Genomic DNA, 13,575 nt, shown 5'->3' with positions numbered 1-13,575 from the left:
TAATAGAAACCAGCATTTAACATTTTTGGAGCGGAATGGCGTAAGATATAGGCGATTCATTTTTGTGAGTCGTTTTTTAAAAACGAAATGTTTTATAGAACCGATTCGCGTACATGATACAGACTTGGTGTATCTGTAATTACTTTGGTATCAATCGGTCGTGTTGCGTCTACTAAACATGTCCGCTCGCCTGTCGCATAAAAACATCTTTATAAAGGTTTTCCGTCTCGCGTTCAGATATGTTGCCCAAGGAAGAGGCGAAAATCATGACTGGATGTGTGTTATGAGTGGAAGGGGCTGAGTCACGTTACTTCCTGGTTTGAAGCGCCAGTGGTTGGAGGAACTGCGTGGCTGAAAAAAGAAACTGACACGTGGATCACCATCAACACTTCAGGAATCAGGAAAAAGCTGAAATTCCTCCCGCTGCGTTGTAGCAGCTGTGAAAGCCGAAAGTGCGCTCATTTATGCCGATCGCTGGAGCGCAGTGGAGGCAGCAGGGATGTTATAAGGAGATGCTTCCTCGAAGAAACTGGGATAGAAACATATTGTTTTCATTGCTTTGCTCTTTTGCCTGTCACGCTCGCAAAGACTGACCCGAGAGGACATCAGAGCAGATAGGTGCAAACGGATATATTTGTCGTTGAATGGCAATTCTACAAAAACATGGAAAGAACTCTTGTCCAGATTTGGCCAGTATTAAGGAGAATCCCGCAGAAAATATCGGACAAGCTGGAGCACAGAAGAAGTGGGCAGAGTCGAGTCAGACCTGGACAAGGTGAGACCACCACCTCACCAAACTTTCCTCTAAATATTGCTTATTAGTCGAATGCAAATCATTTCTATAGAAGTACATGTATATGATAATTATGTATGAATACATTATATAACAAGGTAATGTTATGAACTGTATATAAAGTCAATTTTATTTAAACACCATTTGACATTTCAAATTGAAATGTATCTCAGCAACAAATTGAGTAGTCAGAATGATTATTATTTTAATGTCAGTTTTTATTAATTTATCCTCAGTTATTTTAAAAGTTTTATTCAGAATGGGAAAATAGTACATTATAAACAAGTATGTATTAGTATTAACTTGCATTTAAAGTTAATAAACACTTTTCATTGTTAGTTCATGTTAGCTGAGGTCAATTAAATAATATTATCAGATACAACTTTTTGTATTTTATGTATTAGTAAATGTTGAAATAATAATAAATGTTTTATATGTATTATTAATAATTGTTCATTTTAACTAATGTTAACAAATGCACCTTATTGTAAAGTTTAAATAATAATAATAATAATTATAATTCTGTTCTAAATCAGAGGATTAAACTTGGTATTTAGGTCATCTTTTTAGTAAAAAGGTTGATGAACTAAGTGTGTCAGCATTAGTGCATCTGAAGCTAATGAACTTAGATTGGTACCTGCCAGTTAGAAATTGAATTTGTGTGCTTTGGCCTGTAACAACTTCTCATATGAGTCTTGTTTGGTGTAAAGATAGGAAACCCGTTGTATCTCTCTGTCTCTAGGCCAGTAGCGAGGATATGGACGGTGGTGCTGTTGCTGGGCACATGTTTGCTGTACTGTGCCCGCGTGGCCATGCCTATCTGTGCAGTGAGCATGGCAGAGCGCTTCAGCTGGTCCAAGAGAGAGACGGGCATGGTGTTGGGCAGCTTCTTCTGGGGCTACTGCTTCACTCAGGTCCTTGGAGGCTACGTCAGTGACAGGTTAGAGCACACTGACTCCATTGTTTCTGTTGGTGTAACTCGAAATGAAATGTCTTTATTTGTGTACTTTACATATTGGATCCTTATTTGTGTACTTTACATATTGGATCCTGAGTTCTAGGCTGTTAATATTTGATAGAATGTAAATAATTGTAACTATAGTTGGGCAATAGTCAGTGGATCACATAAATCAGCCTCAGTAGTATAAAGCTGTATATCAACAGAATAAACGAATGAATACTGTATTTATTTTCAAGGAATCACTCATCACATAATGCATAAGGTAGACAGTTTTAAGGTGTCAAAGAAAGAGAGAGTGCACTGTGCATTCATTGGTAGATATTACGTTAATGTGACGCAATCTCTGGTTTAAGGGTGTGACTCTATTTTAAAACGTCATCCTTTGCCATCTGTCTAAACTGCTTTAAATATTTGTGTCTAACAGGTTGTGTGGGTGATATGCAAACAGTTATGAGGACTATTTTTCATGCCGTCTGCTTACACATTAAAATAATATTAAAGAACTCACTGCAAGAGTACATAACATGATGCACATTTAAACTGTGCGAGTTAAAATACTGAAATTTTACAAACCGTTCCAAGTCTAGTGGCCACCAGAGAGCCACATCCTGCTCAGAAATAAGACTGAACATAAGGAAGTGTGTGATGCAAATGAAGCTTGCAATGAATCGCTTGTCTGCTTTGGTTCCATGCTGCAGATCTAAGGACCGAAACGGCACTACAAAGTCACAAAGTTTTTGCTCCCGAAATACATAAACTCATGTTTGGATTTGATGTCCTATTCATAAATGCTTGTGTATGTGTTTTTGTTTGTTGTTTAGGGTGGGAGGAGAGAAAGTGATGCTGTTGTCAGCGGCAGCATGGGGAGCAATGACAGCCTTCACGCCAATCTTAGCCCATTTCTGCTCCCAGCCCATCGTCTCCATGACGGTCTGCCGCTTCCTCATGGGCCTGCTGCAGGGTGAGTGATCGTCCCAGAACGCACCGAACTTCTCATAACTGTGCTTATGTGCTGTCATGCTGTGTGGATTGTGTACTTTCGAGGATCTAAGGATATTAATAATAGTTGAATCTTGGAGAAAGTTACAAAACAATATTCAGCTGTTCTCAGTGTTTTTCTAAGTGGGGCTGTAGTTCGCTGCAAACCGCAGCAGAGCTGTGCTGTTATTAGGGGAAACTTTGCTTGCTTAGTAAATGATTGCAAATTGCCAAATGTTCCCTCCTCCTTTTTTACGAGGAGAACATTTGCTGTGGAGTAGAGCATGGTTATGCTGGGGTTGGCAAAGCGAGGAATCCAACCACTATCATGCTCTGTCTTGCAAGTTAGTTATGCTGTATGTCATTGTACCAATGTTGTATTCTCTTGAAACTAGTGAAAGGGGTCTGAAAAAAACTCACTGGAATGCTATAAAAGTGCCATTTTGATTCCTTTGTCAGCATACACGCTCAGAAAAAAAGGTATAAAAGCTGTCACTGGGATGGTACCTTTTCAAAAGGTACACCTTTGTACCTGAAGATGCATTTGGGTAGACCTAAAAGGAACTAAAGTCTACCTTTTGAAAAGGTACAGCCCCAGTGACAGCTTTTGTACCCTTTTTATCTGACTGTAGAGGGAGCCGCAGTTTGGCTATTTGTTTGCTAAAAGTTATTAATGACATCATCTTATCCAGGCTTCTGTTATAAATCAGAATACAAGGTGTGTTCACACCATGTCAGAATTACCGTAATTACAAGATACCGACTTGTAAAGAACTCGTAATTACAACTCGAGAACTCCTACTTGTACCACTGCAGATTAATTTTAGTGTTGATATTGTTGCCATAGAAATGCATAATTCCAAGGACATGGACGGCTCCGATGAATGTTGTCATCTCGTAATTGCAACATGGCGTAAACGCAGCAAAACAGCTTTACATTATTATTCAGAATTATAAGAAGGTTACAAATTGTAATATTACAATACATTACTGCTTGCTCATTACAAAACAGAATCTACAATACAGGATAAATTCAAAGTGAAGTAAAGTGTGAGAGTGCTCAATATATCTTTTATCAGTGTATATAATAAATAAATTAATCATTTTATTTAATTACGTATTGAAATAGAATTGTTTTTCTAATTAATTCTTTATTTATTAGCATCACAGTGTGTTTGTTTTTGTTTAGGGCGGGTATAAGGTGGTATATTTGTTGGTTATTAGTCATAACATGAAAACAATAATAATCCACTTATGTTTGTTTTCTTGGCGCTCAGGTGTTCACTACCCGTCTCTGGCCAGTCTGTGCTCTCAGAAGGTGGTGGAGAGTGAGAGGGGTTTCCTCATGAGCACAGTGGGAAGCGGCTCATATCTGGGGTTAGTGTCTGATCTGTCTCTGTCTCTGTGGAAATGTAACCGATGTCTTTCAGACTGAATTTGTGTAACCGTATGTGTGTGTAGGACTCTGGTGATTGGAGGTATCGGCTCTCTCATGCTGGATTTGTATGGCTGGGAGAGCGTGTTCTACGTCTCTGGGCTTCTGTCTGTGCTCTGGGCGTACTGCATGTGGAAGTATCTGCTCAAAGGAGAGGGTATGTACAGGATACACAAGCACAAACACACACGAGTCGTGAGAATCTCTAGGTACCTCACAATTTGAGTTTGATTGGGGTACGATTGTTTTAATGTTTTTGAAAGAAGTGTCTTGTGCTCAACAAGGCTGCATTTATATGATCTAAAGTGCAGTAAAAATACTGTGAAATCTTTTATAATTTCAAACGTCTGTTTCCTACATGAATCTTTTTAAAAATGTAATTTATTTGATGGCAAAGATGAATTTTCAGCATCATTACTTCTGTCTTCAGAGTCACATGATCCTTTAGAAATAATTCTAATATGATTTGCTGCTCAAGAAACAATGCTGTGGAAACTATAAGACCATCTTTTTTTCTTCTTCAGGATTCTTATTTATATACATTTGCAAGAAAAAGTATGTTAACCACTTGCAGAATCTGTGAAAATTTTAATAATAGAATAAAATAATAGACATTATAAAAAATGCATTATTTTTTATTTAGTAGTCCTAAATAAGATAGTTTACAATATTGTTTTTTTTTTTACATATAGTCCACAAGACAAAAAAATAGTTTAATATATAGTTTAAATTTATTTTAATAAATTTATTAAAATAACCCCGTTTAAAAGTTTATGAACCATTGATTGGGTCATCTAGGGAACGACACTCAGTATTGAGAATTAATGGTTCATAAACTTTTGAACGGAGTTATTTGAATAAATTCAGCAATTTTTTTGTCTTGTGGACAATATTTTTTATGTAAAATATCTTATACAGGACAGTGCTAAATAAAAAATAACATGCATTTTTTATGATCTTTCTTATTTAGTTAATTTTTAACAGATTCTGCAAGTGGTTCACATACTTTTTCCTGCAACTGTATATGTATTTATATATTTTTATATATATTTTTCAGGATTCTTTGATGAATAGAAAGTTCAAAAGAACAGCATGAAAAATAAATCTTTTGTAACATTATTATTAAATCTCTTTACTGTCACTTTTGATCAATTAAAATGTAATTTCTTGAAAGAAAAAAAATCTTTCTGACCTCAAACCTTTGATGGTAGTGTACTTTGTAACGATTCCATAATTGCCATTGCCGTACTAAAATATGTAAAATATTCGGCTGCCACGATTGGCCAATCAGAATCAATAATAATCAATAACCGCTTATCAAGGAAATTTGGTAATTTATTGGTTTTCCTTTATGCTGTGTAAGCCATTTTTGGTAGTTTGGCTGATACATAGGTAAATCTAATTTTAAAAATTATATTTCTGTGTTAAGTACTTCCAAGTGTCTCTCTCTATCAGACACTGTAGCAGTGCTGTTATTCTGTCCCCTAACATGTGTTCAGCTGTTTGTTTTAAGGCCGATTGTGCTTGTGTTTGTCAGGTCCCATCATCACACTGGAGTCTCTGGGCAGCGCTGGAACCCAGTCCAAACTGTCCAAGAGAAACTGGCTGCGTCTCTTCAGACAGCCAGCTGTGTGGTGAGATTAGCACCTGAATACTGAGTGTGTGTGTGTGTGTGTGTGTGTGTGTGTGTGTGTGTGTGTGTGTGTGTGTGTGTGAGAGAGAGCGTGGATGCTGAACAAAGGGTCTTTACTGAGCTCCCATAAAGGCCTGATTCACATCCGCTCCATGTCTATCTATATATAGAGCACTCAGAAACACAGTAACAGTACTCTGTCCCGTCAGCCAAACATGGCTGAGCGATTCTGGCTGCACACGTGACGTGGATGTTTTTTGTGGTATTTCATTAAAAAAAATGATATTAATGTATAAGAAAAAGTAGATGGTAATTATAAAATAATACAAAAATGCTGCATTACTGCCCAACTGTACTTTACCATGTTGATTATGCTTAAGTGTGATGGAGAGGGAGTGCTCTAGTAGTAATTGTTGATACTGATGTTATTGTTGTATCGATAGATGAGTCATGCCTGGAGAATCTTGTACATATAATTCTAAACATATTTGTCAACTTATTTATCTTTTTAAAACTTTTTGAATGAGGAAAAAATGACTGAGTGCACCTTCAGTGTCTGACAGGCTGCATTAGTGTCATTCATTCTGACTGATTTTTTTTTTACAGCGCCGTCATTATTACACACTTGTGCACCGCCAGCACCTTCTTCACACTGCTGTCATGGCTGCCAACATTTTTCAAGGACACCTTCCCTGATGCCAAGGTAAACTGAACTGCGCTCTTTCAGACAGCGTGTGAGAACATGATCTGTGTCAAAGCAAAAGAATATCAGTCTGCATAGAGAGATTTCTCTCCTCCTATGTTGGAACAACAATCTCCAGTAATTATTTTCTGAGAGAGGTTTTATCATGTTAGTATGATGCTGTTCTGGTTGAGCTCCAGCAGGGGGCTCCACATAATGCGCAAAACCGTATATCCACATGCGTTGGACTGACCTAGTTGTTCATTGCCTGTTCCTGTGTGTGACTCTGTGTTTGATTGTATGTCTGCACATGTGTGTGTTTCCTCAGGGTTGGGTGTTTAACGTGATCCCATGGTTTGTGGCCATCCCCTCTTCCCTGTTTAGTGGATGCCTGTCAGACCATCTAATCAGTCAGGGTACGAAACCACACGTACTACACAGATCCAGTTAAAGATATAAGCTCACATATACGTCTTTTTGGTAGACATGAGAAAGGCAATTAAATAGTCCCTGATTTTTTTTCTTTAGTGTCAACGGCTGTGCTCTGTAATCATTGTTGTGTCGTGACTTCCCACCAATGTTACACGTCTGTTTGAGTTTTACGGTGTTGTAAATGTCAAGTCTACATGATTGTAATTGTCTTATACAATCTATTAAATGTTCCTCACCTGACACATTCAAACTCTCGCCCCTTTCTTTGTCTCTTAAAGGTTTTGATACTGCGTCGGTGAGAAAACTCATGCAGGTACATTGCCACTCTCTCGCATTAATGCGATCAAAAATACAGTAACAACTGCAAAATATTATTACAATATAAAATAACTGTTGTCTATTTTAAAATGTAGTTTATTCTTGTGATGGCAAAGCATCTAGTATGCTGATTTACTGCTCAAGAAACATTTCTTATTATGTTGAAAACAGTTGTGCTGCTTAATATATACATTTTTGTAGAAACTGTGATATATATTTTTACGATTCTATGATGAATAGAAAGTTCAAAAGAACAGCAAATCTTTTGTAAAATCATAAATGTTTTTACTGTCACTTATGATCAATTGAATGTCCTTTTGAACGGTAGTGTATATAACAATGCATTGATCTGTGTGTTTTTCAGTTCTTCTCTATGGGCGTGTCCAGCGTGTTTACTCTGTTTCTGTGCGGGACCAATACCTTCCCCGCTGCTGTGGCTTTCGTGTCTGCTACTATGGGCCTCACCACATTCAGCCACAGGTAATCCCACGCACTGCTAACACATGTATTGAAACAAAAAGACAGTAGAGCATGGTGCTGGAAACCGCAAGGTCATGGGTTTGATTCCCAGGAAATGCAAACATGAATGAAATGGATGTAAATGTGAACATATATTTCTCTCTTTCTGTCTAGTGGGGTTTCAGTGAATGTTCAAGATCTTGCTCCATCCTGTGCTGGGTCTCTGTTTGGTAAGTATCATTATCTCTGCTTTAACACAAACTATGATTGCACACTTAAGGCTCATTCACACCAAGAATGATAGCTTTAATGATAACTATATTGGCATCCACACCAATGGACATTGACTTTGTTTGTTCTAAGCACACACTTCACTTTCACACACAGTTCTATTCTGTTCTTCAGTGCACTCTTTAAAATAGGGAACTAAGTTATATAGTTGTTGTTAATGTTTTAGTTATTTAGTACTTGAATTTAATGCCGGGAACACACTACACGTCTGTCAGGCAGATTATGAATGTAATTTGGTCGGGATGATCATGACCAAGCGGACCAGGTCCGTGCCGAAGATTTTTCTAAACATTTGCAACTGACGCCGGCGGCTATGCTGTGGAGATGCATTCCCTGTCAAACATCATTTATTCTTATTTTTGTCATTTTGTCAAATATTTTTTTCTTATTTTGATGTTTCTTTTATATTATTTCATAAGTTAATGTTTCAATTAATTGTTTTTATAAATTTTGTTCTGCAGACTAAAAAAAAGAAAATTTGTAAAAATGCATTCATTTAAAAAAAATTATATTAAGTTTTCTTTTATTTCGATCTGCATTCTAAGAAAAGTTAAACAAAAAATAACTTATGTAGGCTATATAACTGCACTTGTTTCTGAATATTTATTCATTTATATTTTCTAACAAAAACAAATCACATTTGTAAATTAAAATAAATACATATTTAATTATATCTAATATAGTTGAGAAAATATGATGAGGAAATACAGTTCCTTGAATATCTCTGCGGCTCTTCTTTCAGAGTTTCCAGTGTTGACCGTCCCGTTAAATAGAAAATTGGGAGCAGTGTACATTTACTGTATGCAGAATGTAAATTAAAATATACAAATAACATTTTGGTAACTGAGTCTTGAGTTTTTGCTCAGAACGAAACAATTTGTTTTTAATTCCTGATTTGAGAATAACAAATAGCCTACATTATTTCTTGATTTATAGGTATAAAAAAATAGATATGTAGTAATTAACTCAATTCATCTGGAAAGACATCGGGCGAAAAAAACAGGGACTGTATAGAAAAAATATTTTATTCAAGCCATTGCTGTGGCATCAAAATGCATTTATCATTCTTACAATCACCATAAGAATCTCTACCTTCACCATGAACCTAAAATTTGGATTCAATTCCATTTTCTTCAACAGTTGTCCTCACTAAATTACTTTCAAACATAAATTCGATAGGAACTTAGTGGAAATTATTAGCAACACCCAACATAACAGGACGTTATGTTTAACATTTCACAAATGAAACCAGCAGTGTTGTCGGCAGGGTTTTTCCAGTTTTTTCACTGCACAAATTGCACTGCAAATAATTAGCGGCAGCTGTCTGTTGACATCCGTGTTTGTTTTGGTGTACAAGATCTGGCACAGTTAGGCAGAATGTCCCATCATTAGCAGTCTTTAAGTGTGTTGAGTTCAGTCTTAGAATGTTTCAGCTAGTCGTTAAGTACATATCCAGCCTAAACCAAAATAATATGACACATGTTGCTTTGGCAAACTAACTAATACATTTAAAAAATAAGTAGAATTTTTTTATTTTACATTTTATTTGAAGTAAGAAAATATTTTCTAATAGTTTTAGTTCACCGTAACCAACCCTAGAGATTCTAGAGATATTGTTCTACGGTGTCATTGTTATAGTTGCGTTGTGGACTAACGTTATATTTATAATTCTTAATGTGAACAGATTTATTGTAATTTTACAATGCGCAATACAGGGTATGCATTGATGTCACGCTCCCGCCGGAACACGCTCCCACAGCCGGTTGCATGACTGGATTTAATAGGGAAAACTGTGATAATCGTTTGTTTGACTTGCATTTTCAGTTTAAACTAAAGATATAGACTCGATACAAGTGTTGCTTACAACTTACCAAAGATTCAGTGATCCGTGGATATTGACGTGCAGCCAGGAATCGTGTTTCCTGACATAATGTGCCTGATTTTTAATGCTGGGGAAATACATAAAGCAAATTTGCCTGTGAACGCTTTATATAAATACAATATACAGTGGGGCAAAAAAGTATTTAGTCAGCTACCAATTGTGCAAGTTCTCCCACTTAAAAAGATGAGAGGCCTGTAATTTTCATCATAGATACACTTCAACTATGAGAGACAGAATGAGAAAAAAAAATCCAGAAAATCACAGTCTGATTTTTAAAGAATTTATTTGCAAATTATGGTGGAAAATAAGTATGGTGGCTGACTAAATACTTTTTTGCCCCACTGTAGGTAGGTCTAAATCCAGGTGATCACTTATATCAATGTTATATAGAATGTCATATCGTCCAGCCCTAAAACTTGTCGTTTTTTTCAGTGTTTGTTTAAAAACATCAAATTATGCTGAATATAAAATGGTCAATATTTAATTAATGAGTTGTCAATACATAGGGCACGGTTCCTCAAATCTTACCCTGGAGGGCCAATGCGCTGCAGAGTTTAGCTCCAACCCTAATCAAACTCACCTACCTGTGATTTTCTAATGAACCTGAAGACATTGATTAGCATGTTCAGGTGTGTTTGATTAGGGTTGGAGCTAAACTCTGCAGCGCATTGGACCTCGAGGGTAAGATTTGAGGAACCCTGACATAGGGTATGATTTCCCCCATACTTAAATGTATTGACACATAATAATAACTGCAAATCCACTTTTCACTGCCTGGAGTCCAGTTGTTTCTGTGAATTGCAGCGCTCCATTTGCTTCTATTTTCTGTAGCTTTCGGCAGTCTGTAATAATATACCTCAGATTTCTTGTCAAATCTATTCATACAGTCAATCTCAAAGCTCTTTCCCATTTATAGAGGATTCACGCCGAAAACCAATGCTGCCACTAATTTTTTTTGCCACTCAGTGACCATAACCCCAGTCACTCCGGCCGATGGTGATGTCACGTGCATACCCTCTATAGGATTATCTGCTATTTAAACAAAGTAATATTATAAGTCAGTCTCATTATTTCATGTCTTTTCTGAATCTGTAATATGTTTTATATTTCTTATAGGGGTGATGAATACCTGTGGGGCTTTTACAGGTAAGAACATAACATTTTACATTTTAAAATGTAATGTTAATCACTTCAAATCAAATGAAATAACAGGTAGATTGTTAGTATACTGTATGTGTTAATGCTGTTGTGTCTGTCTGTGTGTCCTTGTTAGGGGTCATCATGGTGTATTTCTCAGGGTATCTGATCGAGGCTAGTGGTTCCTGGGCATCAGTTTTCGGCCTCATCACTGTAGTGAATCTGCTGGGTTTAGCCACGTTTTTAAGCTTCGCAGAAGCTCGCAGAGTGGACATAGATCTAGCGAAAGGCCGTTACCACAACATCCACATCTGAGAGCACAGGGGACTGGAGCAGAGCAACACCATCCGGATATGGAGCTTATGGATCTGCTACGTTTTGTGTATGAGGGGTGGGGAAGGAAATTACTGGCTCAGAGAAGAAGGGGGACATCCTCAACAGTCAGTGGTTTCTTCTCTATGGCTCTTCAGAAACCATTTTGCTATCTGTTTGGCATTTCTTTGGCTGAAGAGAATATAGTTAATAGATCTGTTATAGATCACTAGGAGCCGCAGTATGAAAAGTGTTACTGAGTATTTTATCAAGGTCCATACGTTCATTCATTTGTTTTATCCTGTAGCACTTGTGCTGGTTTATAGTTGCAGTTGGATTAATATCATCATTACTGTGACCAAAACAGTTCAGAAACCTGCAGTACACTGTCCGTTTAATCTGATGAAGACCAAAAGCTAGAGTTTGAGAGTCTGAGAAATACCTCATCATCTCAGACATCTGTTTCTTCCACAAGGTATGAGATGTTGAAAGAGATTACTGTTTTTTTTTTGTTACTGCAGAATTGGAAATTGTCCCAGTTGGAAGAAAGTTACTGTCATTAATGCTTTGTTAAACGTTGGTTAAACATGTTTAGCTGACTGATTCCTTTAAAGCATTTCCTTTGTCTCAGCTGACTGCTGTTGAGAATAGCTTCTGATCTTTAAAGGAAGTTTCTGTTTCAGCCTTTGAAACAAACTGCTAGTTTCCTTTTGTCTTTGATTGATCTAATTGTTCGGGACCTTTTCTCAGTGGGCCATTAGTTTGGACCAAGAAGTTGCACAATGAAATGAATGTATTATGGTGATAAGCTTTATTATGTAGAGACAAGATCCTGAATGGAATGATTTGACCAAAACATATTTCATTTCAAGTCATACAACTTGAATATTTTGCCTGTAAGTGCATATTTTTTACGTTCAATTATGCAGAAAGAATCTTATCTCATAAATTGTGCTGTAAATCTCCCATTCCCCAGTTGTCACTGCTTCGAGGAGTAAAATAAATGTTACAGTCAGTTACTTTAAAAAAAGTGAAGGAAAACCAGTCCCTATGGCTTAGCTGTACTTATTTCAATGTGCATTAAAACATGCAATACACTTCTGCTGTTATTGCAGGCCTACTGCTTGGAAAGACCATGGCAGATTTGCTAAGAAACAGAGGGGGGGACTCTTCTCTACAAGGGACATAACAAAATCATAAGAAATATTAAAATCTTATTTTATACATAGATACCACTGTGTATAATATATACAGTAGACAATATTTCAGAATTATTTCGTATTTATTGATTTATATTTGATTTAGAGGTTAGATTGAAAATGATTATATGATTTATTACTTTCCTTATACATATTGTATGTTTTCTCTGGTTCCTTTCCCTTCATGTGTTGTTGTTCAGGCAGATGCAGCTTTATAGAAATGCCATCTCACATATATATTGTTTTGTTCCATTTAATGCTGTTTAATTTGATATTTAATGTGTTATTGTTCTACAACAGACTGTTCTGCATAACTGGATTATGATTGTGGGGCTTGTTTCATCTTCACAGCTGACAATAACTTGCATTAGAGTAGCAATGAAAAAAACGTTGCATATTTATTACGCTTGCGTCATTCCTTATGAAATTTATCTCACTCAAGACTATAGATGAGCTGTGAATTAATGCAATGTCATACCATCCTGAGCTGTGGATGACAGATAGGTTTTGCCGAAAAATGAATTAATCAACATTGAAATTTTATTTTCGAGACAAATGTCACATGAAAAAGAAATGTAAAACCATGTAAATGCAGTATTCTGTATTTGTAAGCATATTTTGCTGAAATATAAAGCTATATTTTATCAAGGGAAATATGTTTTGTGTATTCGTTTACTCAAACAGTGATCCAAGACGTATTGGTTGTACTGAGAACCACACCACCAGGCAGGGGGCAGCAGAGTCCAGAAAATAGCGTGGTTTAAAGGCCTTCCCTTACAGGTTTACAGTCAGCTAACTTTCTGGCACAAACATTTAAATGCTGAAAAGAGGCATTTTATGCGTGCAATTGAAATTGCGAGGGCGGACATATGTGTGCATTTAACTGGAGTGTCGTGGCTAACACCTCCTGACTGTTTGTAGCATCATTACACCTCAATTTCCAGTCAAACTTCGCCAACTGTGTCCACCCAACAACTTCCACACAGGTTCTTTAGTGTACTTCAGTTCCGATAATCTATTAACAGACACTTTCGTGAAGCTCAACATTCGGAGTAGCCAAACA

The 13,575-nt window shown here is 36.7% G+C and overlaps 1 protein-coding gene across 1 annotated transcript; it reads left to right on the top strand.

Moving 5' to 3' along the window:
- The first annotated feature begins 329 nt into the window (after nucleotides 1–329).
- On the top strand, nucleotides 330–13,163 carry slc17a9b (solute carrier family 17 member 9b). Its single transcript, XM_079802576.1, has 13 exons — nucleotides 330–775; nucleotides 1,536–1,733; nucleotides 2,576–2,715; nucleotides 4,010–4,109; nucleotides 4,194–4,324; nucleotides 5,705–5,801; nucleotides 6,407–6,503; nucleotides 6,811–6,898; nucleotides 7,193–7,227; nucleotides 7,597–7,712; nucleotides 7,866–7,921; nucleotides 10,981–11,010; nucleotides 11,138–13,163. The coding sequence occupies exons 1-13, from the start codon at nucleotides 645–647 to the stop codon at nucleotides 11,314–11,316; spliced, it is 1,398 nt and encodes a 465-aa protein (XP_079658702.1). The 5' UTR covers nucleotides 330–644; the 3' UTR covers nucleotides 11,317–13,163.
- Nucleotides 13,164–13,575: the final 412 nt, after the last annotated feature.

Source organism: Gobio gobio (genome assembly GCF_949357685.1).
Source record: "Gobio gobio genome assembly, chromosome: 21".
Classification (NCBI taxonomy): Eukaryota; Metazoa; Chordata; class Actinopteri; order Cypriniformes; family Gobionidae; genus Gobio; species Gobio gobio.
The sequence above is the reverse complement of the archived record's forward strand: the minus strand, read 5'-3'. Positions and strand labels throughout refer to the sequence as shown.

What these genes read in the sequence shown, in the direction of transcription:
- slc17a9b (XM_079802576.1), top strand. Translation starts at nt 645, where the DNA reads ATGGCAATTCTACAAAAACATGGAAAGAACTCTTGTCCAGATTTGGCC. An exon ending in GGAAGCGGCTCATATCTGGG is followed by an intron (nt 4,110 to 4,193) that starts GTTAGTGTCTGA and finishes ATGTGTGTGTAG; the next exon opens with GACTCTGGTGATTGGAGGTA. An exon ending in ACACCTTCCCTGATGCCAAG is followed by an intron (nt 6,504 to 6,810) that starts GTAAACTGAACT and finishes GTGTTTCCTCAG; the next exon opens with GGTTGGGTGTTTAACGTGAT.